General features: G+C 42.4%; 1 protein-coding gene and 3 pseudogenes across 1 annotated transcript; 1 reads left to right on the plus strand and 3 right to left on the minus strand.

The window, feature by feature from the left end:
- Positions 1-460: 460 nt before the first annotated feature.
- LOC141822697 (uncharacterized) lies at positions 461-2,202 on the minus strand (annotated as a pseudogene).
- Positions 2,203-2,233: 31 nt separating this feature from the next.
- Positions 2,234-3,675, minus strand: LOC141822708 (uncharacterized; annotated as a pseudogene).
- A 124-nt stretch (positions 3,676-3,799) lies between these two features.
- On the minus strand, positions 3,800-5,622 carry LOC141822717 (uncharacterized; annotated as a pseudogene).
- A 15,388-nt stretch (positions 5,623-21,010) lies between these two features.
- Positions 21,011-24,692, plus strand: LOC141845154 (beta-arabinofuranosyltransferase RAY1). Its single transcript, XM_074733206.1, has 6 exons — positions 21,011-21,162; positions 21,258-21,604; positions 22,461-22,692; positions 22,774-23,583; positions 23,676-23,922; positions 24,074-24,692. Exons 1-6 carry the CDS (start codon positions 21,025-21,027, stop codon positions 24,505-24,507), a joined length of 2,208 nt encoding a protein of 735 aa, XP_074589307.1. The 5' UTR covers positions 21,011-21,024; the 3' UTR covers positions 24,508-24,692.
- Positions 24,693-25,023: the final 331 nt, after the last annotated feature.

The raw sequence follows: 25,023 nt of genomic DNA on the forward strand, positions 1-25,023 counted from the left end.
GCTTCTGGAATCAAACTTTGATTTTTTCCATTTACAGACTCCTCCCCAGCCTTCCATACAGCCATCGGTTTCAATGATGATATAAGAATCTTCAGGTGGGAGTTTTAAGTCTGGTAGATTTTTTACCAGGGCTTTAACTTCCTTAATAATTGCCCAATCAGAAGGTTTAAACCTTCGATCCCCATGTGGAGAGGTTTTTGAATATAAAGGCCCCAATAATTTACTCAGATTAGGAATATGAGACCGAGCATAATTAAGAATTCCCAGAAAAGACCTTAACCCCTTCAATGTGGTGAGAGTTTCCTCGTTGAAGTCAATTATCTTCTTAATAATATGTGATTGGAGCTTAATTCTCCGATTTTCCACAATAACTCCCAGAAATTCAATTTCCACCTGAGCAAGTTTCATCTTGGTTGGGGAAAGGACTAACCCCTCCTTCTGACATATATCAAGCATCCTGCTAAGATGCTGACAATGTAATTCCTTCATTAGCTGAAAAGACAAGAATATCATCAATATAAACAACCAAGAAATCCTGACATCCTTGAAAACAGTTATCCATCTTTCTTTGAAACACTGCTGGTGCATTCTTTAGCCCAAAAGGCATTACCAACCATTCATATAATCCTTGTGGTACTAAGAAAGCCGTCCACGGAATAGACTCAGGGCTCATCATGACCTGATGAAATCCAGATCTCAGGTCAAATTTTGAGAAAATCTTACTATTCCCAATTTTCTTAAGAATAAGATTAATGCCAGGTAGAGAGTACTGGTCTTTATGAGTATTATCATTAATGGTCTTATAATTGAAAACCAGTCTTTCCTTTCCTCTTTTCTCTTCCCCTGTTACTGGGTCAACTGTTGTACCTGATTGCACAATAAAGGCCATGGTTCAATGCCGACTTCCACTAGGCCTGATTACCTTCATTTTTAGTAAAGCATCTATATGTATTTTGAAGGCTGCTTCCATTGCAGGAGTAATATGTTTCAACGGTTTATCCTGTATAGTAATATCAGGATTAATAATATCAAGCTTACATATTACCTTATTTTTTGCCCAGTGCTTTAGAGGAATTTCCCCAATGACTCCTGCTTCCCTTAACTTCTACATTACTAGTGCAAATTGCATTTTAAAATCTATCCCTACCAGTACTTGTTGCTTAGGTAACAGTAATTCTTCATTAATGTTGAGATATTCATCTTCATCCATTTCTAATTCTGGTATTGCTTTGGCTGCAATATTTACTTCAGGAGAGGTATTAATTGTAGTAATTTCCTTATAAAAAGTTACCTCTGTTCCTTCTATCCTGAGACCACCAGATACTGCCCTGATAAAGTTGCACCCAATCAGCATTTGAATTCCATCTCTGAGATTCATAGTAAGTTGAAATGTGAAAGGAATGCGAAATTTGTGCCTCCCAATGCTCATGAAACCATTTTTAACTTTCTTAGATGTTTCTTGCTGAGAATTTATCCCTGAAAAGACTATCTTGTAGTTGATGTCTTCAAATGCATTCTCTGGTAATGCACTTTTACAAATACAGCAGGTAGTTGCTCCTGTGTCCAGTATTGCTCGAACCTGCGTGTCAGCTATACCAGGGATTTGCATAGTTACTACCATATTGTATAATCGTTTAAGAAGGTCTTGCCTGTTGCTGAAAAAAATAATTCCTGGCTTGTTGATGGCTGTTCCCTTGTTGTTGAACCAAAACCTCCAGAGGCTCTCATAATTTCTCCTACCTCCTCTACTTCTATGATGGGTGGGGTCATGATTTTTTCAAATATTAACTGTGCAATACAGCTGCCATGTCCCAGCGAAAGGGTTAGATTTGAACAATTGTATACAAGAATCCGTACCTCCCCCCGGAAATCTGAATCAATGACACCGAGCATTGATAAGGAGGTTGAACCGTAAGGCTGCACTGGATCGTGGTGCAATTCGAGCATAGTATCCTTCTGAAAATTCTATGCAAGTCCAGTCTTGATAAGACATTGCTGCTGGGCTGATATGTGCACTTCTTCGTCTGTAAAAAGATCATAACCAGCTGCTCCTGTAGTTCGATGTTTTGGTATTATTGCTGTTTGTGATAACCTCTTTATCTTGATAAAAAGACCATTCTCTGGAATTTCTTACTTTCTCAATTGTTTTTTGTCCAGAGTACTTCGTAGGTACTGGGTATAGTCCAGTAGACCTTGTATCATTTGGTCTTCCTTCTCATAGGGTGGAATGATATCAGTCTTCTTTAATACCAAGGTCTTGTTTAAATAGAATGACCCGCAAGTAGGACATACTGTCATTCTGCATAATACACAGTGTAGACGCATGTTGTCAGTAGTAATTAACTTACAAAGAGTACAACATACGTATCTGCTGTCTTCAATAATCTGATTTTCCTCCCATTCATGTTGACAATTTTTCATTAATTCTCCCACAAAAACTTGGCTTCTCCATCCACAATTTTCAGCACCTAGCATGAAAACCGTCTCATGCATCCATGGTGTATCATTTAATGCAACATTAACATAATTAGGACCTGTTTCTCCTTCAGAAAATGAGCAAATAGCATCAGAATCATCCTCATTAATATCTATTGAAAGAACATCATAGTCAGAGGGAAGATCAAGCTAGTCCATCACTGCTGCTCTGGCAATATTTCCTGTCTTTCTTTTGCATTCTCTGGCAAAATGTCCTGGTTTGCCACAAATAAAACACTTACATTTCTTTTGTTGTTCTCCTTTCTTCCTTTTGAAAACCCTTATGTGAGAATCATGAGGTTTTCCCTTGTATATTTTTGATTTTCTCAGGCCATATTTCTTCTGCTTATTGTAATATCCTGGTATTGGTATCTTGCTACAGAATGCCAGATCTTTAACAACCTTTTGTACCGCCACTTTCTTGCATATATCTGCCAAATATTGGTAAGTAAAATGAATCCTTGGTAGAATGCCTACCTGGTTTGCCGGGTATCTTTCTTTAAAAGCAGCAGCTATTTCTTGGCCTATCAAAGGTGGCATTTTCTTGAATATTTTATCAGAAAGTTCAGGGCTAATAAATGCTCGACCAGTTTTGGCTGCAAGAAATTTGAAGTCATTTAAATAATAAAAAATATCCTTCATATTGTTGCAAGTTAACCTTTCAATATCAATGAAAGCCTGATCCTGCTCCACAGTGGAGCCTTGATAAGGATCATTTAACAGAATTGACCTTCTGATGGCAGATAAAACATTCTGAGTTTCTCCAGCCATTTGGATAAGAGCTTCATATTCAGCTGCATATGCCATACACCATTGTATCCACATTTTCTTTTCAGTTTCTCCAAGAAGATTTTCAATAAATTGTACCTTTTGAGCATTATCCAGCCATGTCTTTTGATTTACCAGATTATTGGTAATGGATTCCCACCGAGATATTACTTCAAAATATTGCCCAATATCTTCGGGCAAAATTAAAATAGCTCCATCATTTGTTTGGGCTGATGGCAACGTCCAGGGCTGATGGTTGTAACCTCGCGCCCTAAATCTTCCATTAAATATAGTAGTTGGTTCCCTTGCTTCTGGCCTCACCTGCGCAGGAGGATAATTAATTTGACCCATAAGAGGTTCTTGTGGAGGATTGTACCTGGATATTGCACTGGTACTTGATAGAGCTTTTTCTGCAGTTGCTGCTTGCTGCATCATGCTTTGCAATATTGGATAATCCAGATTTGCCAATTGCTCTATTAGGGGGAATCAACTCCCATATGTATTGCTTCTTGTGTTGTAGTTGTCAAATTCTCCTGACCTTGTGACTGTGGCTGGGTTACAAAAGGTAACCATTCATTTGGTTCTCTCCTTCCTCTAGTGAGGTTGATTCTTCATCATTAATTGAAAGATTATTCAGCCTGTTTGTTGCTGAATATTCCTCCTCAGCTTGTTCAACTTCATGAATAGTTTGCTGCCAATATGTTTCTGCTTCAGGACTTTCTTCATCCCATTGGGGTGATTGCATCTCTTCATCAGGTAAAACTGAAGTTGGAGAATTTGAATACACAGGATAGTCTACTTCTAGGTTATTAAGACCCAAGAAGTAAGAACTCAAATCTTCATCACTATCTTCACCATAATCAGTGTTGGTACGAATCTCATCTTCTTCTCTTGGTAGATCTTCAAGTTCATAAAATGGATCCTCATCCCAAGGTGTGTCTTCCCATATGCTGGGCAGAGCACATTCTTCTTCTTCGCTTTCGCTTATCCAGCCATAGCAAGGAAATTTCTTCTTTTGTTTGGATGTTAAGGATTCTTCCTCTGATGGTTCTTGATTTTGTGGTTTCAGAACATCCTCCTCTTTCTTTAAGCAGGGTATGTTTTCATCATACCTCCATTCTGGGGGAATTTCATAAGAAGTTGTGTTAACCTTCAATATTCTTTAGGGTGGACATTCTTCATTATCATCCTCCCATCCTGTTGGAATGATAGGGAGGTAATATTCAGGTGGCCTTACTGGTGGCGAGTAATCCACATAATAGTCATATTTGCCACTGGGTTCACCCAAGGTGTCCCAAATGGGTTGAGGTTTCTGCAAGTGCTCATCATGTTTACATGTTGATAGCGTTTTCTGAGTTTTTGGGACATATTTGGCTGAAAGCATCCCAATAAACTCTTCTTCACCTTCCTCTCTGATTTCTTCAACATCAAGATTACTCATTCTTCTTGGTTGAGAATGCCTTGCCGACTGATACCCCTGAAAAGATAAGGCTATTGAACCATCCAGTAAAGTAGTGGTTCTAACCTCTTGAGGAACTCGAATTTGGTTTACGGATGTTGGCTGCAAAGTCCATCTCATTCCTTGCAGTTCTGCTATTGTCCTTGGTGTTGCTGATACGGCATGAATTCCTGTACTGGCCAAATAGTTTGCAACATTTTGTACATTATAACGGAAACCAGCATGACTAGTATTAGTTAGCCTCCCAATTAACCCTCGGGTAATCAATAAATTTGACTCCGTTGTATTCCAACCCTCATATCCATGGGTTTGGATAGCCAGCTCAATATGATGATAAAAATCTTCCACACTGATTAACATATTTGGAGCAATATATACTAACTGCGTACCTCCTGAAAGATCCACTTCCATTGTTCCGATAATAGATCTATCATCCGTCCAGCGTGTATCTCTTAGTACTACCAAAGCATTAACTCCAGCATTCCTGCGATGTAAGGCATGTATTCTAATCATAACTAACCCCAGATGGATTAGTTGCATACCTTCCCTTCGAAGAGTTGTATAACTTTCCTGGTTTATCAGGGGAAGATTCTGCTGCCCCCTGTCACCAGGATTCTGGTTTCTGAATAATGCTGGTATACTCTGTGACGTGGTTCTGACCAATTAGAAGAATATAATGTTTCAGCTGGAACTAAAGAAGCCCTTCTTCTTTGAGATATCTCCAATTCTGCTTCAGGGTTTAATTGGCTTTCCAAAGTCCTTGCTCCATTTCTTGTACCTTGTAACCTTCTTTGAGCTTCATACCGAAGTCTTGCCATTCTTCGGTAACTTCTGATCTGATCCTCTTGTGAAGATGTAACCGGCTCCACAGTTTCAGTTCTACCACCTTCAGTGATGGTTGGCCTATTCCTTGCTGCCATTCAGTTTTTCTTTTTCTTCTTTAAAGATTTGTAAAGGATCCCTATAGACGTAGAAAGGTTCCTTCTTCTTCTTAACAGGTGTCAGATTTAGTCCTTCAAGCTGCTTTGTCAAAGCTTCCACCTGTTTAGAAGATTCAGATACAACAGGCTTTGCTAGCAAAAGATCTAGCTTTTTGTTAATAGTTAACAACAATTCAATAATTGTGTTATTCTGCCTGTTTATGTCACTATTTGTGGCTTTCTCAACAGTAATAAACCCAACAGCTGGTGAACTAATTGCTTGTGTTACCTCCAAAGCGTTGATGTAATCTTCAGTGTAAGAAGAGGGAGGGTTATTGCGCTCGATGACCTTCCGAGCTCCGCGCTCGATGACCTTCCGAGCTCCGCGCTCGATGAACTTCCGAGCTCCGCGCTCGATGATGACCTTCCGAGCTCCGCGCTCGATGACCTTCCGAGCTCCGCGCTCGATGACCTTCCGCGCTCGAGCTCCGCGCTCGATGAACTTCCGAGCTCCGCGCTCGATGACCTTCCGAGCTCCGCGCTCGATGACCTTCCGAGCTCCGCGCTCGATGAACTTCCGAGCTCCGCGCTCGATGAACTCCGAGCTCCGCGCTCGATGCTTCCGAGCCGCGCTCGATGACCTTCCGAGCTCCGCGCTCGATGACCTTCCGAGCTCCGCGCTCGATGAACTTCCGAGCTCCGCGCTCGATGAACTTCCGAGCTCCGCGCTCGATGACCTTCCGAGCTCCGCGCTCGATGAACTTCCGAGCTCCGCGCTCGATGAACTTCCGAGCTCCGCGCTCGATGACCTTGCGCTCGATGAGCTCCGTGCTCGATGACCTTCCGAGCTCCGCGCTCGATGACCTCTGAGCTCCGAGCTCCGAACTCCGAGCTCGATGATTTAGCCTTATGACAAACTGACCTCTGAGCTCCGCGCTCCCCAACAGTGCCTTACGACAGGCCGGACTCCGAGCTCCGCGCTCGATGACCTTAGCCTTACGACGCTCGATGACCTCCGAGCTCCGCGCTCGATGACATTGCCTTACGACAGGTCGGACCTCCGAGCTCCGCGCTCGATGACATTGCCTTATGACAGCCCAGTCGCAGATGGCTCAGTAGCTCTGTCAGCTCAGCAGCTCAGATCAGCTCAGCAGCTCTGTTAGCTCAGCAGCTCAGTCAGCTCAGCAATTCTATTAGCTCAGTCAGCTCTGTCAGTTCAGCAGCCGTTTTGTTAGCTCGGTAGCTCAGTCAACTTTGTCAGTTCTGCAGCTCTATTAGCTCAGCAGTCTAGTTTCTCGGCCTTACCTTGGCCTCAACTCGACCTCGCCTCACTTCGGCCTCGACCTCGGTCTCGACCTCGGCCTCACTTTATTCAACTTCGGCCTCACCCGGCCTCGACCTCGGTCTCGACCTCGGCCTCGACCTCGATCTCGGCCTCGACCTCGGCCTCGGCCTCACTTTACTCAACTTCGGCCTCACCCGACCTCGACCTCGGTCTCGGCCTCGGCCTCACTTTACTTAACTTCGGCCTCATCCGACCTCGATCTCGGTCTCGGCCTCGGCCTCACCTTACTGATTCGGCCTCACCCGACCTCGACCTCGGCCTCACCTCGGCCTCGACCTCGGTCGACCTCGGCCTCGGCCTCACCTCAACTTCGGCCTCATCCGGCCTCGACCTCGGTCTCGACCTCGGCCTCACCTTATCTCAACTTCGGCCTCACCCCGATCTCGGACCTCGGCCGCACTTTATTCAACTTCGGCCTCACCCGGTCTCGACCTCGACCTCGGCCTCGACCTCGGTCTCGGCCTCGGCCTCACTTGGCCTCAACTTCGACCTCGACCTCGGCCTCGACCTCGATCTCGGCCTCGGCCTCACTTTACTCAACTTCGGCCTCACCCGGCCTCGACCTCGGCCTCGGCCTCACTTTACTCAACTTCGGCCTCACCCGGCCTCGACCTCGGCCTCACTTGGCCTCAACCTCGGCCTCGATCTTCGGCCTCAACCTCGGCCTCGACCTCGGTCTCGACCTCGACCTCGGTCTCGGCCTCGGCCTCACTTTCGGCCTCGGCCTCAACCTTCGGCCTCACCTCAACCTCGGCCTCGACCTCGGTCTCGGCCTCGGCCTCACTTTACTCAACTTCGGCCTCATCCGGCCTCGACCTCGGTCTCGACCTCGGCCTCACCTTACCTTCAACTCGGCCCTCGACCTCGACCTCGGCCTCGGCCTCGACCTCGCCTCAACCTCGGCCTCGGCCTCACCTCGGTCTCGGCCTCGGCCTCACCTTCGACCTACTCGGCCTCGGCCTCGACCTCGATCTCGGCCTCGGCCTCACTTTACTCAACTTCGGCCTCACCCGGCCTCGACCTCGGTCTCGGCCTCTACCTCACTTTATTCAACGGTCTCGGCCTCATCCGGCCTCGACCTCGGTCTCGGCCTCGGCCTCACTTTACTCAACCTCGGCCTCGGCCTCGGCCTCAACTTCGGCCTCGGCCTCACCTCGGCCTCGGCCTCGGCCTCACCTTACCTCGGCCTCACTCGGCCTCGACCTCGGCCTCGACCTCGGTCTCGGTCCTTCGGCCTCACTTTACTTTCGGCCTCAACCTCACCTCGGCCTCGACCTCGGTCTCGGCCTCGGCCTCACTTTACTCAACTTCGGCCTCACCCGGCCTCAACCTCGACCTCGACCTCCTCGGCCTCGGCCTCACCTCGGCCTCACTTGGCCTCGACCTCGGCCTCACTTTCGACCTCGGCCTCGACCTCGACCTCTCGACCTCGGCCTCGACCTCGGTCTCGACCTCGGCCTCACTTTACTCAACTTCGGCCTCACCCGGCCTCGACCTCGATCTCGGCCTCGGCCTCACCTTACTCAACTTCGGCCTCACTTGGCCTCGACCTCGGTCTCGACCTCGGCCTCACTTTATTCAACTTCGGCCTCACCGGCCTCGACCTCGGCCTCAACTTCGGCCCGGCCTCGGCCTCGGTCTCGCCTCGACCTCGGTCTCGGCCTCGGCCTCACTTGGCCTCAACCTCGGCCTCGACCCGACCTCACCTCTCGGCCTCGACCTCCTCGACCTCGGCCTCGACCTCGGTCTCGACCTCGGACCTAACTCTCGGCCTCGGCCTCAACTTCGGCCTCACCCGGCCTCGACCTCGGTCTCGGCCTCGACCTCGGTCTCGACCTCGGCCTCACTTTACTCAACTTCGGCCTCACCCGGCCTCGACCTCGGTCTCGACCTCACGGCCTCGACCTCGGTCTCGACCTCGGCCTCGACCTCGGCCTCGACCTCGGCCTCGACCTCGGCCTCAACCTCGGCCTCGGCCTCGACCTCGGCCTCACTCGGCCTCGACCTCGGCCTTGACCTCGGCCTCGACCTCGGCCTCGACCTCGGTCTCGACCTCGGCCTCACTTTATTCAACTTCGGCCTCACCTCGGCCTCGACCTCTTCTCGATCTCGGCCTCGGCCTCACTTTACTCAACTTCGGCCTCACTTGGCCTCGACCTCGGTCTCGACCTCGGCCTCGACCTTATCTCGGCCTCGGCCTCGACCTCGGCCTCGACCTCGGCCTCGACTTTCGACCTCGGCCTCGACCTCGGCCTCGACCTCGACCTCGGATCTCAACCTCGGCCTCTCCCGACTCGGCCTCGACCTCACTTTATTCAACTTGGCCTCGGCCTCGGCCTCGACCTCGGTCTCGGCCTCGGCCTCACTTTACTCAACTTCGGCCTCACCCGGCCTCGACCTCGGCCTCGACCTCGGCCTCACCTCGGCTCGACTCGGCCTCACTTCCCGGCCTCGACCTCGGTCTCGACCTCGGCCTCACCTTACTCGACCTCGATCTCGGCCTCGGCCTCGGCCTCACTCGACCTCGACCTCGGTCTCGTCGGCCTCGGCCTCGACCTCGGTCAACTCGGCCTCGGCCTCGACCTCGGTCTCGATCTCGGCCTCGGCCTCACTTCGGCCTCGGCCTCACTCGGTCTCACCTCGGCCTCGGCCTCGATCTCGACCTCGGCCTCACCTCAACTTCGGCCTCTCGGCCTCCTCGACCTCGACCTCGACCTCGGTCTCGGCCTTCAGCCTCGCTCCTTTACCTTACTCAGCTTCGGCTCGCCCGCCTCGGCCTCACTTGGCCTCAGCCTGACTCGGCATCGGCCCCACTTGGCAACGCTACCTCACTCGGCCTCGATCTCATTCGGTCTCGCCTTGCGCGACCACTCTGTCACTCAGCAGCCCGGCAACTCTGCCACTCTGTCAACTCATCCACTCATCCAAATCTTTCAACCACTCATCCCGGCCATCTCGTCTCGACCACCTCAAGTTCGGCACCTCATCTCAACAGCTCAGCACCAATATGGTAAGCGAGACGATTAGATCATTATACATAGTCCAGTCAGTCGGACTACGCCTCCTTCGACTAGACTTGGAGGGGAGGCTTCTGATCCGGCTAGTTATCACCCATCCAAAAGGATAAGGATGACGACCAAGTCCCCAAACTTGGCCCCCTAAAATCCTGCACATTAATGCACAAGACCGTCAGATGAAGATCAGCAAATCTGAACCATTGGATATTCGAAAACCCTCAAAAATTATCCTTACCACATTAATAGCGCATCAATAGCCAATCACATGCGCCGATCTCCATAGATGATGCTCCGCCTGATACTATATAAACCCCGCAGGTATGAAGAAAAAAAGGGCCTCCTCTCTCTCTCTATTTCTCTCTCATTTTATACACGCATATTATTCTTTTCCTTCTTTCTCTGTTCTAACTTGAGCGTCGGAGTGGCTTGTCGGGGTCCCCCGGCGCCATTCTAACCCTCTTCTTTAGTGCTTTTCAGGTCCCCTCATCTCCCCCGGCGATTCTCTTCGAGGAGCATGTACACCAGCAGTTCTGAACCGGTAGATGAACGGTCCACGGCGAATTGGCCGGAACATTAGTCCACAGTCAGAGCCCATGGATTCTGAATCACTAGATAATTCTATCTCCAACCTGGATCTACCAATTGCTCTTCGAAAGGGTACTAGATCCTGTATAATGCATCCAATTCAAAATCATCTGTCATATGCCAGTCTCTCACAGAAGTTTAGAGCTTTTGTGTCAACACTAGACAAAATCCAGATTCCCATAGATGTATTTGAAGCCCAACAAAGTCCTGCCTAGCATGCTACTGTCCTTGAAGAATATCAGGTTCTAAAGGAAAATGAGACTTGGATATTCACACCACTACCACCTGGAAAGAGAGTTGTTGGGTGTAAGTGGGTTTTTTTGTGAAACAAAAGGCAGATGGAAGTGTTGATCGATTTAAGGCACGTCTAGTAGCAAAAGGATTCACACAATCCTATGGGATTGACTATCATGAGACTTTTGCTCCAGTTGCCAAGTTTAATACCGTGAGAGTTCTCTTATCTTGTGTCGTAAATCAAGAGTGGCTAATATTCCAACTGGATGTGAAAAATGCATTTTTGAATGGAGATTTAGTTGAAGAAGTATATATGAAAATTCCACCAGGATTTGAGAATGGTCAAACAAGAGGGAAAGTGTGTAAACTCAAGAAATCTCTGTATGGACTCAAGCAATCACCACAAGCATGGTTCGAGAGGTTTTCCAAGGTCCTGAAGTTGGAGGGCTACTATCAATCCCAAGCCGATCACACATTGTTTGTTAAGCACACTCTCAATGGTAAGGTGATCATTCTAATTGTATACATCGATGATATAGTACTCACAGGAGACAATGAAGATGAAATAAAACGACTTAAAAATGTCCTATCCAAGGAATTTGAGATGAAGGACCTAGGACTTCTCAGATATTTTCTTGGTATGAAAGTCGGTAGATCTCATCAAGGAATATTTGTCTCTTAGCGCAAATATGTGTTAGACTTGCTTCGTGAAACTGGTATGAGTGGTTGTCATCCATTAGAAAAACCTATAAATCCTAATGTCAAATTGAAGGTTAGAATAGAAGAAGAAACAGCAATGCCGCCTAGTAGGTAAATTGATTTACCTCACTCACACACAACCAGATATCAGTTATGCAGTGAGTTGTGTTAGCCAGTTCCTCACCAATCCTTCAATTGATCACTTGAAGGTTATTCGTAGAATCTTAAGATACTTGAAGGAGATCCTAGAAAAGGACTTTTCTTTAAGAAAATGACAAATCGATTAGTGGAAATCATTACAGATATTGACTGGGCAGGATCTCAGAGTGATCAAAAGGCAACATCTGGTTATTGCTCATTCATGTGGTGAAATTTAGTCACTTGGTGCAGCAAGAAACTAGCTAGTAGTTGCTTGTAGTAGTGCTAAGGTAGAACTCCAAACCTTAGCTCAAGACTTTTGTGAAGGAATATGGTTAAAACGATTGTTAAAAGAGCTCAGAATTAGTTTCCAAGGTCCTATACAAGGTGATGTGTGACAATTAGTTAGCTATGACAATGGCTAAGAATCCTGTCCAACATGATCGATCAAAACATGTTGAAATTGATTGACATTTTCTCAATGAGAAGATACAAGATAAGATTGTGTTGATGAATTATGTCACCTCTCATCAACAAGTTGCAAATATTCTCACCAAAGCTCTATTCAGACCCACCTTCAGTGAACTTAATCTCAGACTCGGCTTAATGAGTATCTATCACATAGTTTAAGAGGGAGTGTGGAAAATCAAACTATCCTAATTTAGATGATTCTAATATTCTGCTATAGCTGTGAATATCTTGTATTTATAACTATTTCCTATAATTAATTATCAATCACCCAATTAGTTTCCTATTAATTAGAATTTCTGTATTTAGCTACTTATTTTAAGTAATACCTCATGTATTTATACCTCTCCTATTCATGAATAAAATATCTTTTTTTCCTCTCAAAACCACACCTACGAGTAACATGAATATATTAATTAGACAAATCAAAAAAATTTTATCTAGCTCCCGGTATCCAGTCCTTCGGGCCAACAAATCTCGAGGATGATCAGCCTAATCCCATGAAAGTTTCATAACGGTCGTAAATCCGAAAGTGCTTGCAATGAGCGAGTTAACATCCCAAGTTTGTCATCTCATTGGAGGAAAATGTCCTACAATACGCCGTAGCTAGTAATTAAACCATGGGTGCTTGGAAGACTACATGCGGGTTACCATTGCACGATAGCGCCAGGGGAGGACTCAATATAAATTTAACTTATATGCATTAATATAATTATAATTTAATATAAATTTTACTTATTTAGATCAATATTATTGTATATATAAATAAATCATGTTATTATCATAAGTAAATAAATTAATATGAATAAAATAGAAAAATATCATTGTATATCAATTATTTATATTTTTAGTATTACTTAATATTAGTTGTATTGACAAGTTATTAGTATTTTTATTTTATTAATGTTTATATGAGTACATATTAAATAATTAATCATAATTTAGTACTGATTAATATTAATCTTATCTGTAAATTCATACATTTCTACTTAACTAATACACTATTACTTACAACATTATAAAAAATTAATACCTTATGTAGGATCGAATAAGTGTTAGACAGGGGGTGAATAACGCTATCTTTTAGCGGGTTTTCTCCGGTTTTGAAAACCCGTCAATCGTGCTCGCTCGTAAATCAAAATAATATGCAGCGAAAATAGTAAAGACAAAAATTAAGATAAACACACAAGGACTTTATTTTTTACTTGGTTCACAGCCAAAGGCTGCTACTCCAAGGTCCACGATCTTTGATCGTTTACGGTGGACAATCCACTATTGAACATTTTCCCTTACTATTGGTTAAATATTGGTTATATTTATTAGAATAAATCTCATAGAATAGGTCTATAAAACTCCTATATAAATAGGGGTTTGTATCTCTTAATGGAATAAGATTTCTTAAGTTATTTTGGTAACATGGTATCAGAGCCCGGTTAGTTTGGGTTTTCGGCGCCGACTTGATCGTGATTCCTATATCGCGATTTCTTCTTCCTCGCGACACCATCCCCTCTTCTGTTGCCGTCGAAGGAGGAAACGCTAGGATTCGACAGTGTTCTTCTTCCTTCTCTGCCCGACGCGACAAAGACAGAGGAGGAATGGGCCGTCGGTTTCAGGGAGAAACCCTAGCATCACATTTTTCTCCCAAGCTGCCGCCCTTCTTCTTCCGCGAATCACAATTTGACGGCGGCGATCTTCTCTCTCTCGCGATTCACACGCCGCGGGAGAAGCTGGGGTTATTCTTCCCCAATTGCGACTTCTCCAGAGCACGCGCGTCCGCCGCTTCCAGAGCACGCGCGTTCGCCGCTTGCAGAGCACGCGCGTCTCTGATCGGTTTGGTTCTCTTGCCATGGATTTCTCCGCCTCGACCTTTGGTTTTCTTATATTTTCGGCTACCCCTGCCCTGCTTTCTTCTTCCNCTAAATCGTCGGGCAATAGTTGATCAATCGAAACTATGTCGAGAATATGATTCTCGATGATAGTTGGAAAGCCCTGGAACGATCGCGACAAACGTTGTTGCGTGACTTCCGGAATAAGGCTTCTCTTGATTCGATCATCATCGATCATCGGCTAGTACCGAAGATGATGACACGACTCGTGGCTTCAGAAGTTGTCCAGACAGGAGCTTGGCGTGGATCACCAGTAGAGGCGGGATTCTGACAAGGACCGTTCGATTGATATCAACACCGCTCAAACATCATCAAAGAGGTACGCGTAGAATAATTTTATTCTGTAAAATTTATTTGTTCACATAGAATAATTTTATTCTGTAAAATTTTAATTTTCTGCCATGCCTTGTACATGTTATTACCTGCTATGCACACCTCTGCCCATGGGCATGAGCTACCTTTTTATAGTAGTTTATCTCTGAAATATTAACAACCGTTTGAGAAATATTCTGGCATACTCGTTCCGTTCTAGAAAGATTCTGTCTGTTGATATATATTTGAGAATGTGTTTCTGTTTTTTTGGAAGAACTAGTTCTATCCTCCCCGATTTAGGTGGAACGACCATGCTTTCAAATAAGTATTACGTGCCGAAGATTAACCTTGGATGCAGGAAGCGTGCCGAGATCGAGTTATGAGGTCGGCGCTTGATGCAAGAACATGCAGAGACCGAGTCATGAGGTCGGCATACGATACGGGGAGTAGGTAGAGACCAGGTTATGAGGTTGGCACGTGACGTAGGAGATGTATCAAGACCGAGTCCTGAGGTCGGCCCACAAGTCGGGGAGTGGGTAGAGACCGGATTAGGAGGTCAGCGCATGACGTAGGAGATGTATCAAGACCAAGTCCTGAGGTCGGGCCACAAGTCGGGGAGCAGGTAGAGATTGGATTATGAGGTCGGCACATGCTTAAGGAAGCATACCTAGATCGGAGAGGGAAGTCGACACATGCTTAAGGAAGCATATCGAGATTGGAGAGGGAGCTCGGTATATGCTAAAGGAAGGAGGTCGGCATATGCTTAAGGAAGCATACCGAGACCAGAGAGGGAGCTCGGCACATGCTTAAGGAAGCATACCGAGACTGGAAGGGGAGAGTATATGCTGAAGGATATCGAGATACTGAGATAGGTAGCTCAGCATATGCTTAAGGAAGCATAAGGAAGGTCGGCATATGTTTAAGGAAGCATACTGAGACCAGAGAGGAAGGTCGGCACATGCTTAAGGAAGCATACCGAGACTGGAGAGGGAGGTCGGCATATGCTTAAGGAAGCATATCGAGATCGGAGAGGGAGGTCCACACATGCTTAAGGAAGCATATCGAGACTGGAGAGGGAGGTCGGCATATGCTTAAGGAAGCATACCGAGACCAGAGAGGAAGGTCGGCACATGTTTAAGGAAGCATACCGAGACCGAAGGGGGAGGTCGGCATATGCTTAAGGAAGCATACCGAGATTAGAGAGGAAGATCGGCACATGTTTAAGGAAGCATACCGAGACCGGAGAGGGAGGTCGGCATATGCTTAAGGAAGCATACCAAGATCGGGAGGCCAAGGTTTCATTTAGCATTAACGATTAATCGATACTATATATTTACTCAATTTTACCCCCCTTGGCTTGGACAAAGGAATACCCCCTTTGGCTTGGACAAAGGAACAAAGGTTTGTCTTAGGACAAGGCTCAAGCAGAGGAAGAAGACACTGATGACGTTGACCAAGGCAAAGGAAGTGGAGAAAGATGCAAACAATGCAAATGAAGCCGGAGGAAGAGGAGAAAGACAAAGATGAAAACTTACAATGAAAAGGTCTAACTGTGGAATTAGAACCCTAATCTCATTTGCTCACGTACACTCATGGAAAAGGAAGTTGTATTTCATCCGCTCACAGACCCTTGCAAAGGAAGTGGTTCTTGAGGTGGTATCTTGTGTTGTTTCACATGCCAAAACAAAATATTTGAGTATTTCGAGTGAGACAACTTGACACCTCAAACTATGCTTACATATACTCCATCCATGGAATGAAATCTAAGTACAAACTCATCAGCATTATCATTCTGTTATTATCATGCCATTAGTGATTTAAAATATACTAAGTATTCTATTAATGTGTCATTGGTAACTAAACTATGCAGTAAATTAAAGTGTGTAAGGAAATATAGAATAAAGGCAATGATTGATTCATGAAAAATTGAAGATAAAACTGTTGGTAAATTTTGTAATGTAAAGGCCCACTAATTCAATGATCCATTAGTGGGTAAATCAAAATGCTCGACATGACAAACTAGGGTTGACTCTATAGAAAACGTGCATAATCATGTACCCATTTAAAAGCTATCCTCTACAATTAATAACTACCAACATGAAATATAAACTTTCCCTTTCCAGATTGTATGTACACAATGCCACAATGTATTTATATGAGATATCATATTACAAAGCAAAAATGTATATCTTTTTCATGTATTTTCAATGTGAAACTTTGATTGTATCTCAACATGTCAAGTATTCATTTTCTTGAGCATGGTACGGATGTTCCAAATGGCTGACACAGCAAAGCCAGGGCCGCTCTTACCCTCTAACATCTTTTACCTTGCTTTATACCTTCTAAGATGAAAAAACAACACAATATGGGTTAGTACTTGATAGCTCAAGGTTTGTAACTTGGGTGCATTTTATTTTATATTTCTGATATTAGAATGCCAAATAAGTCGAGGATGCAAAAAACGACTCTAATTAAGTATGCCCTCAGAAGCCAGAAAGAACTGGATTTTAGGATTTATCTGATTAGAAACTTGATCATTACAACATACTTACGGATCAAAATCGTACATAAATTTGCATACAAATAAAAGTAAGATATTTGATTATGCATTGTAAATTATAAAGCCAAAATTAAAGTTCCAAAAGGGATAGGGCCTACCCAAAAAAATTGGACGTGACAAAATCATCCAAAGTGCAAGAGAGAAGAGAGAAATTTAGACAACCGTTTAAAGTAACCACAGGGACAAGATAAACAAGGGAGAATGGCTGACCAATTAGAGCCCTTTCAGCCCTACAGATGGGACCAAAAGACGGAGGAGAAATCTAAGTAGGCAAAGTTACCGCCACTACCACCCCGCAACATCAGAGAAAAATTCCACCGGAGAGATTACGCTGAAGAGGAGATTCGGTGTTTTACAGAAAATTTTAGGGTTTGGAAAGAGAGAAACACACTGGCCAGCAGATCTGAGATTTAGGAGAAAAAATTTGACGGCCAAACTCAAGTTTGATTGCTAAACTTCTAATTCAAATCCCACCTGAATCCAGACCCTAAACCCTAATCCCAGTCTGAATTCAAACCTAGTGACCGAACTCAATTTTGGTCGCTAAAATAGTGATCAAATCCGATTTCAGCCATAATAATTAGCAATCAAACTTGAGTTTGATCGCTAAAATAGCAACCAAACTATTTGTTGATCTTATTTAGCAACCGAATTAATTTTTGATTGTTATTTAACGATCGATATCAATCATAAAATTAGTGTCTAAAATAAATGTGATTGTTAAATCTGTTGCTATTTCAGATTATTTTTTAGTGATATATAGAAGCTATTAGGTAGATATTATAACGTGTAATACTTAATATAATATTATTATATCAACTACTCAGTGGCTTTTATATATTTGAATAAATTATAAATCTTGAATCTTAATCCTAAATTAGATTTTGAATCATAATTTTTTTAAAAAATCTGAACATTATTATATCAAAATGCTCTTTATCAATTTAATCAAAATTATTTTAAATTTCTTTAAAATTATTTTAAATTAATTAAATTTATTTTTAAAATAATTATAATAATTACTTAGTAATTTTTAAATGTTTTAATAGCTATATAGTAATTTTTAATAATTTTGAAAATAAAGAATAATATTAAAGAGCTACAAACATATTTTGAGAATAAAATATACGATGAAACGTTTGATTTTTTTTTTAAGTGTCTTTTGGATGATTTATATAATTTTGAAGTTACGATGATAATTAAATATTTGGTACAGCGGTGAGTATATAATTTACATGTGCCACATTGTGATATTTTTATCTTATTTTATTTTAATTCAGTTAATGAGTTTTTTTTTTTAATTTCACATCTTACTTCCTGAGCGTCAATATTATATAGGATAAAAAAATTTTAAGGGATGGTTAATACCTTTAAAGAAAAATTTAGATAAGAAAAGTAGTTATTCTAGGAAATACATAAATGATAAATATTAATTTAATTCTTTACATGATTTAATAGCCCTAACTTCTATTCAAAATTTTATTATTTTTTTTCTCAACTACTTTCTAGAGGCGAAATTTTTTTTATAAGTATGGTTTATAAAAGAGCAAAAAAATTATAGAGCCTGAAAAAAAAATGTTTGAGTATAATTGTGATAGAAGATGAATATAAATTCATAATGTCCTATATTCATAGTCTTCTCTCGAAATCTAAAAAAATCTCTAGAAGTATTTAATTAGTTGATTATTCAACATCAATTGACTTGTCACTATTGATCAACTACATTTTTAAAACAACTATTTAATATCCATCAATTAATTGCTCGTATCATTAATTCATAATTTACTGTTTTCAACTGGAGAAGCATTTAGAAAACTACACTTGTAATAAACTAATGATTTTCTTATAATAAATTAAAATATTTTATTAGCCAACTCAAATTACGATAAAAATATTTTTTTAAATCATCAATCGACTATTAAGTCATTAATAGTATTAGTAGTGATGATGATCAAACCATTGTCTACTAAATCAACTCATAATCAATCAATTAATAACACCAATTTAAAATAACTAAATCAACAACGAAGATGATCAAAATAGTATTTTGGGCGGCAATGATAATATAGCAACTATTATTGTACAAGCTTCAGAGGTAGTCAGTCAGTCGACGCACGTTGAATTTTTTATTTTTTATTTTTTACTTTCTTTTTTTTAGCTGCCTGAACAATTTTTGGGTAGGCACTGTTACATCTGAGATACGGTTTAATGGTTTGAATATTGGTTTAGAGTGAATGGTTTAAAGCAGAACAGATTTGAATTGAATCGAATAATATCAACATATTATGTTACGGGGATAATCCAAGAGATCTCTTGGTTCGACTCGAGTTCGATCTTGATCTCGCCCAAAGGCCCAGTCAGCCACACCTGTAGACTTGACTGACCAAGTCCCTTCTCTCCCTCTCTACTCATTTAAAGAAACCATCGACGAATCACCCATTCGGTTCGGAGCGAATAAGCTGCCGAGCCGAATCATTCACCCATTCGGTCAGTCAGGGGTCGATTCGTCCATTCGATTCGTCCAATCGGCTCAGTGGCCGAATCATCCATTCGGTTCGCTCAGTAGTCGAATCACCCATTCGGTCCGCTCAGTGGCCGAATCGCCCATTTCGGTCCGCTCAGTGGTCGAATCGTCCATTCGTCCTCGCTTCCATTCGGTTACACCCCCATTCGGCTATAGCGCCGAATGGAGGCATTCAGTGCCCGGATCGCCAGACGGCCACCGCCCTCGCCGTGCATACCTCTTATCAAGCCGAATCAACGAAGCGCCCTACAGTGCCTTGGCATATCCCATCATGACTTCTGACAAGTCCACATTCCCATTTATTACCGTCATCCCTCTGACATCCGCGTGAGACATGACAAGATGGCTACTTATCGGCGATGGGACAGGGAACTCGATTGTTCCTAACACTTCATTAATCTCGATGAGATATTCCTTAAATGATGATGTGACAGGTGTACACGCTCATCTCCCCTTAAAACGACCACTCCTTCCTCAGCAGGTAAGTTTTTCTCCCCTTCTTCTACTCTCTTCCCTGGCTCAAGTCATTTACTATTCATCCTCTTTCTCCTCCCGCTGTTCCTGACTTGAGCGTCAGAGTGGTCGCGCCAGGGCATCCCCTGGCCTTCCTACTCATGTTCTTGGTGTTCGCAGGTACTGGAGGTCTTGTCGCACTCAACCCATCTTCCTGTTCCATGCCGACGATGGGGAAGGTCTAGTGACGTGTCCAGACACTATTCTCAACCGGAACATATTAATATTTGAATTTGAATTCGAATAATATATATAAAATTTAAATTTAATTTAAAAATTAAAAATATAAATAATTTTAGTTTAAGCTCCATTCGAAATAAAATTTGAATTCAATTTAAATTGTTCAAATTTTGCTTCAAACAGAATCGAATTATAACTCAAAATGATTTAAATTTAAATTCTATTTAAATTATTTAAATTTTAATTTAAGTATATTTAAATTAAAATTATGTAAAAATAATCACAGTTTGATTTAAGTTGGATTCACAAGTGGTTCATGAATAATTAACTAAAATTTTATAGATTTGAATTTGGTTAGAAAAAATTATTAAAAAATTTGACTTGATAATTTTAAATATAAATTAAATTTTTTTTCAAATCCAATAGAAAAACTCATAAAAAATGTCGATTCATTTTCACCCCTAATTCATACCGTAACAATGGCACATAGAAACGGAGGGATATTTTTGGTAAGAGACGCGTGATTTGGTAAATGACAGAGCGTAATGCGTGGTTTAAAAATTTCTACGCGGTCTGGTAAATTGCATTAAAAATATTAAATTGCATTAAAAATATTGTTCTTCGTCTTGGAAGGTGGCGTTATATATATATATATATATATATTAGAATCCAGATCCCACGACGCGTTGACTCGAGATTCCCCACGCATTGGATCTTCCATTTATTGGTGCTGGTCCACTCCATTAAATTTTTAATTTTTAATTTTTAATTTTTTTACTTTCCGTTAAAGTTCCTCTACCTCCAATTCCTTTTTTTTTTTTTGTTAATTCTTCTACTGCCTTTTTCTACTTCGTCTTGCAATTTCAACTTCTTCTTCCCCATCTCGATTGGATCCTAAAACCCTTTAATCCGTTCTTCTTCATCTTCTCAGGATTCTACTGATGCCGCTCACTGTTGCAGCAGCAGCAGCATCCGCCAAGGTGAGTTCTGCTTCTTCATCGATCATCGCAAATGGCGACCTTGCTCACCTCTCCACCCCCACTCGCCTCCGCCGCCACCGGCGGCACCTTCCGTTCAAGGTCTCATCATCCACGGTTCCATTACTTTCCCCCCTTTTGCGGATTCGCAAGCGGTAGTGAAGTATCTAGTTTTTGCCCCCTTCCCTTTTTGGCAGGGAATGCCATGCTTGCTTTCGAGTTTTGGATGCGTCTGCCTCCTCTTCTTCGCGTTCAACGCTTCGATCTACTTCGTCCTAAACGAACGCCTACACGAGAAGCGACTACGTCTTGAGGTAAGTGATGCTCACCTCGATCGGCCCAAAATAGTCATATTCGCTGCGCCGCGGCCGTTCGCCTGCGGCAAGCCGAGTTTGGAGGACGCCAGACAGGACGCGGCGGTTCGATCGTGGCTGGCACTCTCTCCGGACGTCTCTGTCGTCCTTTTCGCCCAGCACCCATCCATCTTTGCCTTTGCCCGCTCACTGGGACCGCGGGCGGTGGTTGATTCTTCCATCGATTTCACGTGAGAAAACAGGCACTTTTGTTGTCTCTTCCTTCTGTGCTTGCTGAACTTGTCTTATTTGGTTTCCTCATTATCTGTTTTAGTACTTGGACTGTTCTACTGTTTGGTGAAGAAATATAGAATATTGCTCATGCAAATCAATTCGAACGTGCTTCATGTGTCTCTTAGACGTTTCTTTAACTTTATCCCTTGTTATTGTTATTCCATAGTAGTTTCATAATCAAATCAAAGCATGAACTAAACATATTTCGTACTGGAACGATGGAGTATTGACATATCTTCATCAAATCATTTGTCATTTTTAGTTGGTCGGTGGGTGGAGTGGGGAGTGGGGAGTGGGGAGTGTGGGGTGGGTGGTGGGATAGTGAAAAATCAATTATTATGACCCCAACCTTCTGATGTTAGGGTTCATATAGAGACGTTTTAGAACTATTTTAGATGTTTTCATCTTAGTCGAAGATTGAGCTAGACTTTGGTATCAAAGATATACAAATTTGGCAGCAAAACATTGCTTTGACTCCTGATTTAGAACTTCTTCACAGCTATTTTTTAAGAAATCACTGGATTTTATGTCAAGTTTCGAGTATGGCACCAAACAAAACTATGTTTCTTGTGACATGTAAAGATCTTTGATAGTTTAAGACTTTGCCTCTTCCTGTCATTGTTGTTTCTTCAAGTTTCATTTGTCAAATGATTATTAGCCTTACAAATTGATTTTAGTTTATTCAAATTGAACGTTTCTTGGTATACAAGTTCAACTTCATTCTACTTATACAAGAATGGGTGATTTCGTTCTTTGTATATTTCATAAAAGCTTGAAAACATCTTTTCATTGATATACTTGATTCAATCTTAGGTTCATGGGGATTCCATTTTTTCATTCCATGGTTGCTAGATCACATACTTTTCATTCTGGAGTTTCTGTTCTTATGGATGCTGAGACGATTCTCCTACCTGAGTTCCTTAGTGTTTTATATTATGCTCAGACTCTAAAGCAGGATTGGTTCATCATTGCCAAACCTCGCTACGTTTCCTATTTACCTAAGCATTGGCTACAAAAAGATGGTGAAATGGTGGATATCGATAAGGTATGGATGAACTTGTCTCCATCAACCATTTTAGATTGGATAGCCGGTAAGATAAAAAACAAGTTATACATCTTAAATCAGTTGCAGGAATATCTGATTAAGAAACAGAATTATTCTCATGGAGAGAGATTAATTATGGCATGGAACAAAGGGGTTCTACCTCTTCATGCTGGGATTGTCCCCCCTTTCCTATATGGAGAAGGACTTCATAACGAATGGCTCGCAAATGAGGTGTTGTCTTCAGATTTTAGATTACTCATCGATTCAAGCATGGTGCTTTCTAGTATTTATCCTGAAAGTTTTGATCAATTGGCTAGCAATCTCACCACAATCACTGATAATGAAGATGAAATAAATTGGAGGCGCAGAGGAAATTTTCAACTTTCTGCATTGTATGGATCCCTCTCTTTCCAACAAACTAACCTTCTTAACAAGCCTCTTAAAGTTGTGAAGTGTTTTAGCAAATATTATTTGGTCGATCAAGTAAAGGGCACTGTTTATTTTTCACAAGTGTCTGTTGGTCTCGAAACATATAACAATTATGCTCCCAAAAAATTTCAGTTATTTTCAAGGATTATGTACTCATGGAGATATAAGCAGCTAGATGCTTGTTTGAAGAATAAGGATGCGTCTGACATGTTGTATCAATTTTCTCCAATGATGCTTAATGAATCTACTCCACAAAAGCCATCCGAGCTTCAGTTGCCATGGTCACTAGAATCAGTCCTCCGACTTGTTGCAGACAAGGACAACTCAATTGTCCTTGCAGTTGCTGGAGACAATTACAGAGACATGCTTATGAGCTGGGTATGTCGTTTACGACATCTGGCTGTGAAAAATTTCCTAGTGTGTGCTCTTGATTCTGAAATTTATCGTTTCTCAATACTACAGGTATCTTGCTTCCATTCATTTTCTGTTTAGATGCTTTGCATTCTTATTTCTTCCACTGGAATGACTGAATCAGATTGTTTCTGTCATTGCAGGGACTACCGGTGTTCAAGGACCCACTTGCTCCAAGCAATATCACTTTCAATGATTGCCACTTCGGTACCGAGTGCTTCCAGAGAGTGACAAAGGTGAAATCCAGAATTGTACTGCAGATATTGAGACTTGGATACAATGTGCTAATGAGTGATGTCGATGTCTATTGGTTTAGTAATCCGCTGCCGCATCTTCTGTCATTTGGTCCTGCCACACTGGTTGCACAATCTGATGAATACAATGAAACAGGTACGCCTACGGCTATGACAATCTCATTGTATATCTCAGTGAAATGTTTGTCATGCTGTTGTGGTATCATAAGTCAATGAAACAGGTACTGCACTATTAGTTTTTGTTTACTGCTAAAATGACTTTGTTGTTGTTGTTGTTGTATCGGCAGTGCCTATGAACCTGCCTAGGAGGTTGAACTCCGGCTTCTACTTTGTTCGTTCCGATTCAGCTACAATTGCTGCACTGGACATGGTGGTTAAACATGCACTGAGTTCAAATCTGTCAGAGCAGCCAAGTTTCTATGATGTTTTGTGTGGTGAAGGTGGTGTCAACCGCGTGGACAGTGACAAATGCAGGGAGCCCAGGACCAATGTCACTGTGGTTTTCCTCGACCGGAATTTGTTTCCGAATGGAGCTTACAAACACCTGTGGGAAGAGCAGGATGTTAAAGCTTCCTGCTTGAAGTTGGGGTGTGTGGTACTTCATAACAACTGGATCAATGGAAGAAAGAACAAGTTGGAGCGGCAAATGTCGTCTGGCCTTTGGGAATACGATCCTAGCTCACGGATGTGCTTGCAGCAGTGGCACAATGTCACAAAGTAGACCAACTACTTCGCAATGTTTTACTCGACCGACTAACATCACCGGCATGATAGGATGAGGAAGCAAAGCGTATACGGAAAAGAGTTACAATGACGTTTGAATTGGCTCGACATGTTTAAGCAGAAGGGGAACAATAGAGGAAGTTTTAGAAAAATCCTCTTCTAATAATTGTGCAAGAGTTGTGGGTTGTTAAGCTTTACTTACATGTTTACACCCCTTGGAAGGAAACCTCTTTTGTTGAGGCACGCATTACTTAGATTTTCTTTATATATATAATAAAACAATTAACAACATATCGGGCATTAATTTTAATTTTACTAATTTATGAAAAAAATAACCTAGCAAATCTCTTCAAAAAATTTAATATATGAAATAAAAAACAATAACTAAAATTATGAATTATGATTATGTGTATTTGATGAGACAATAATGATTCTAAAGTCTTCCAAATGTATAAAAATTTTAAATTTGAAATATAGAAATAGATAGAATCATTAAAGCACTTTGATCTAATCA

This window comes from Curcuma longa, chromosome 1 (genome assembly GCF_044706935.1).
Source record: "Curcuma longa cultivar G26 ecotype Majalengka, Jawa Barat chromosome 1, ITB_CL_G26_1.1, whole genome shotgun sequence".
Classification (NCBI taxonomy): Eukaryota; Viridiplantae; Streptophyta; class Magnoliopsida; order Zingiberales; family Zingiberaceae; genus Curcuma; species Curcuma longa.

Coding starts and splice junctions, on each gene's coding strand:
- LOC141845154 (XM_074733206.1), top strand. CDS start 21,025: ATGCCGCTCACTGTTGCAGCAGCAGCAGCATCCGCCAAGGTGAGTTCT. Junction 21,605..22,460: donor GATTCTTCCATCGATTTCAC/GTGAGAAAACAG, acceptor ATTCAATCTTAG/GTTCATGGGGATTCCATTTT. Junction 23,584..23,675: donor ATCGTTTCTCAATACTACAG/GTATCTTGCTTC, acceptor CTGTCATTGCAG/GGACTACCGGTGTTCAAGGA.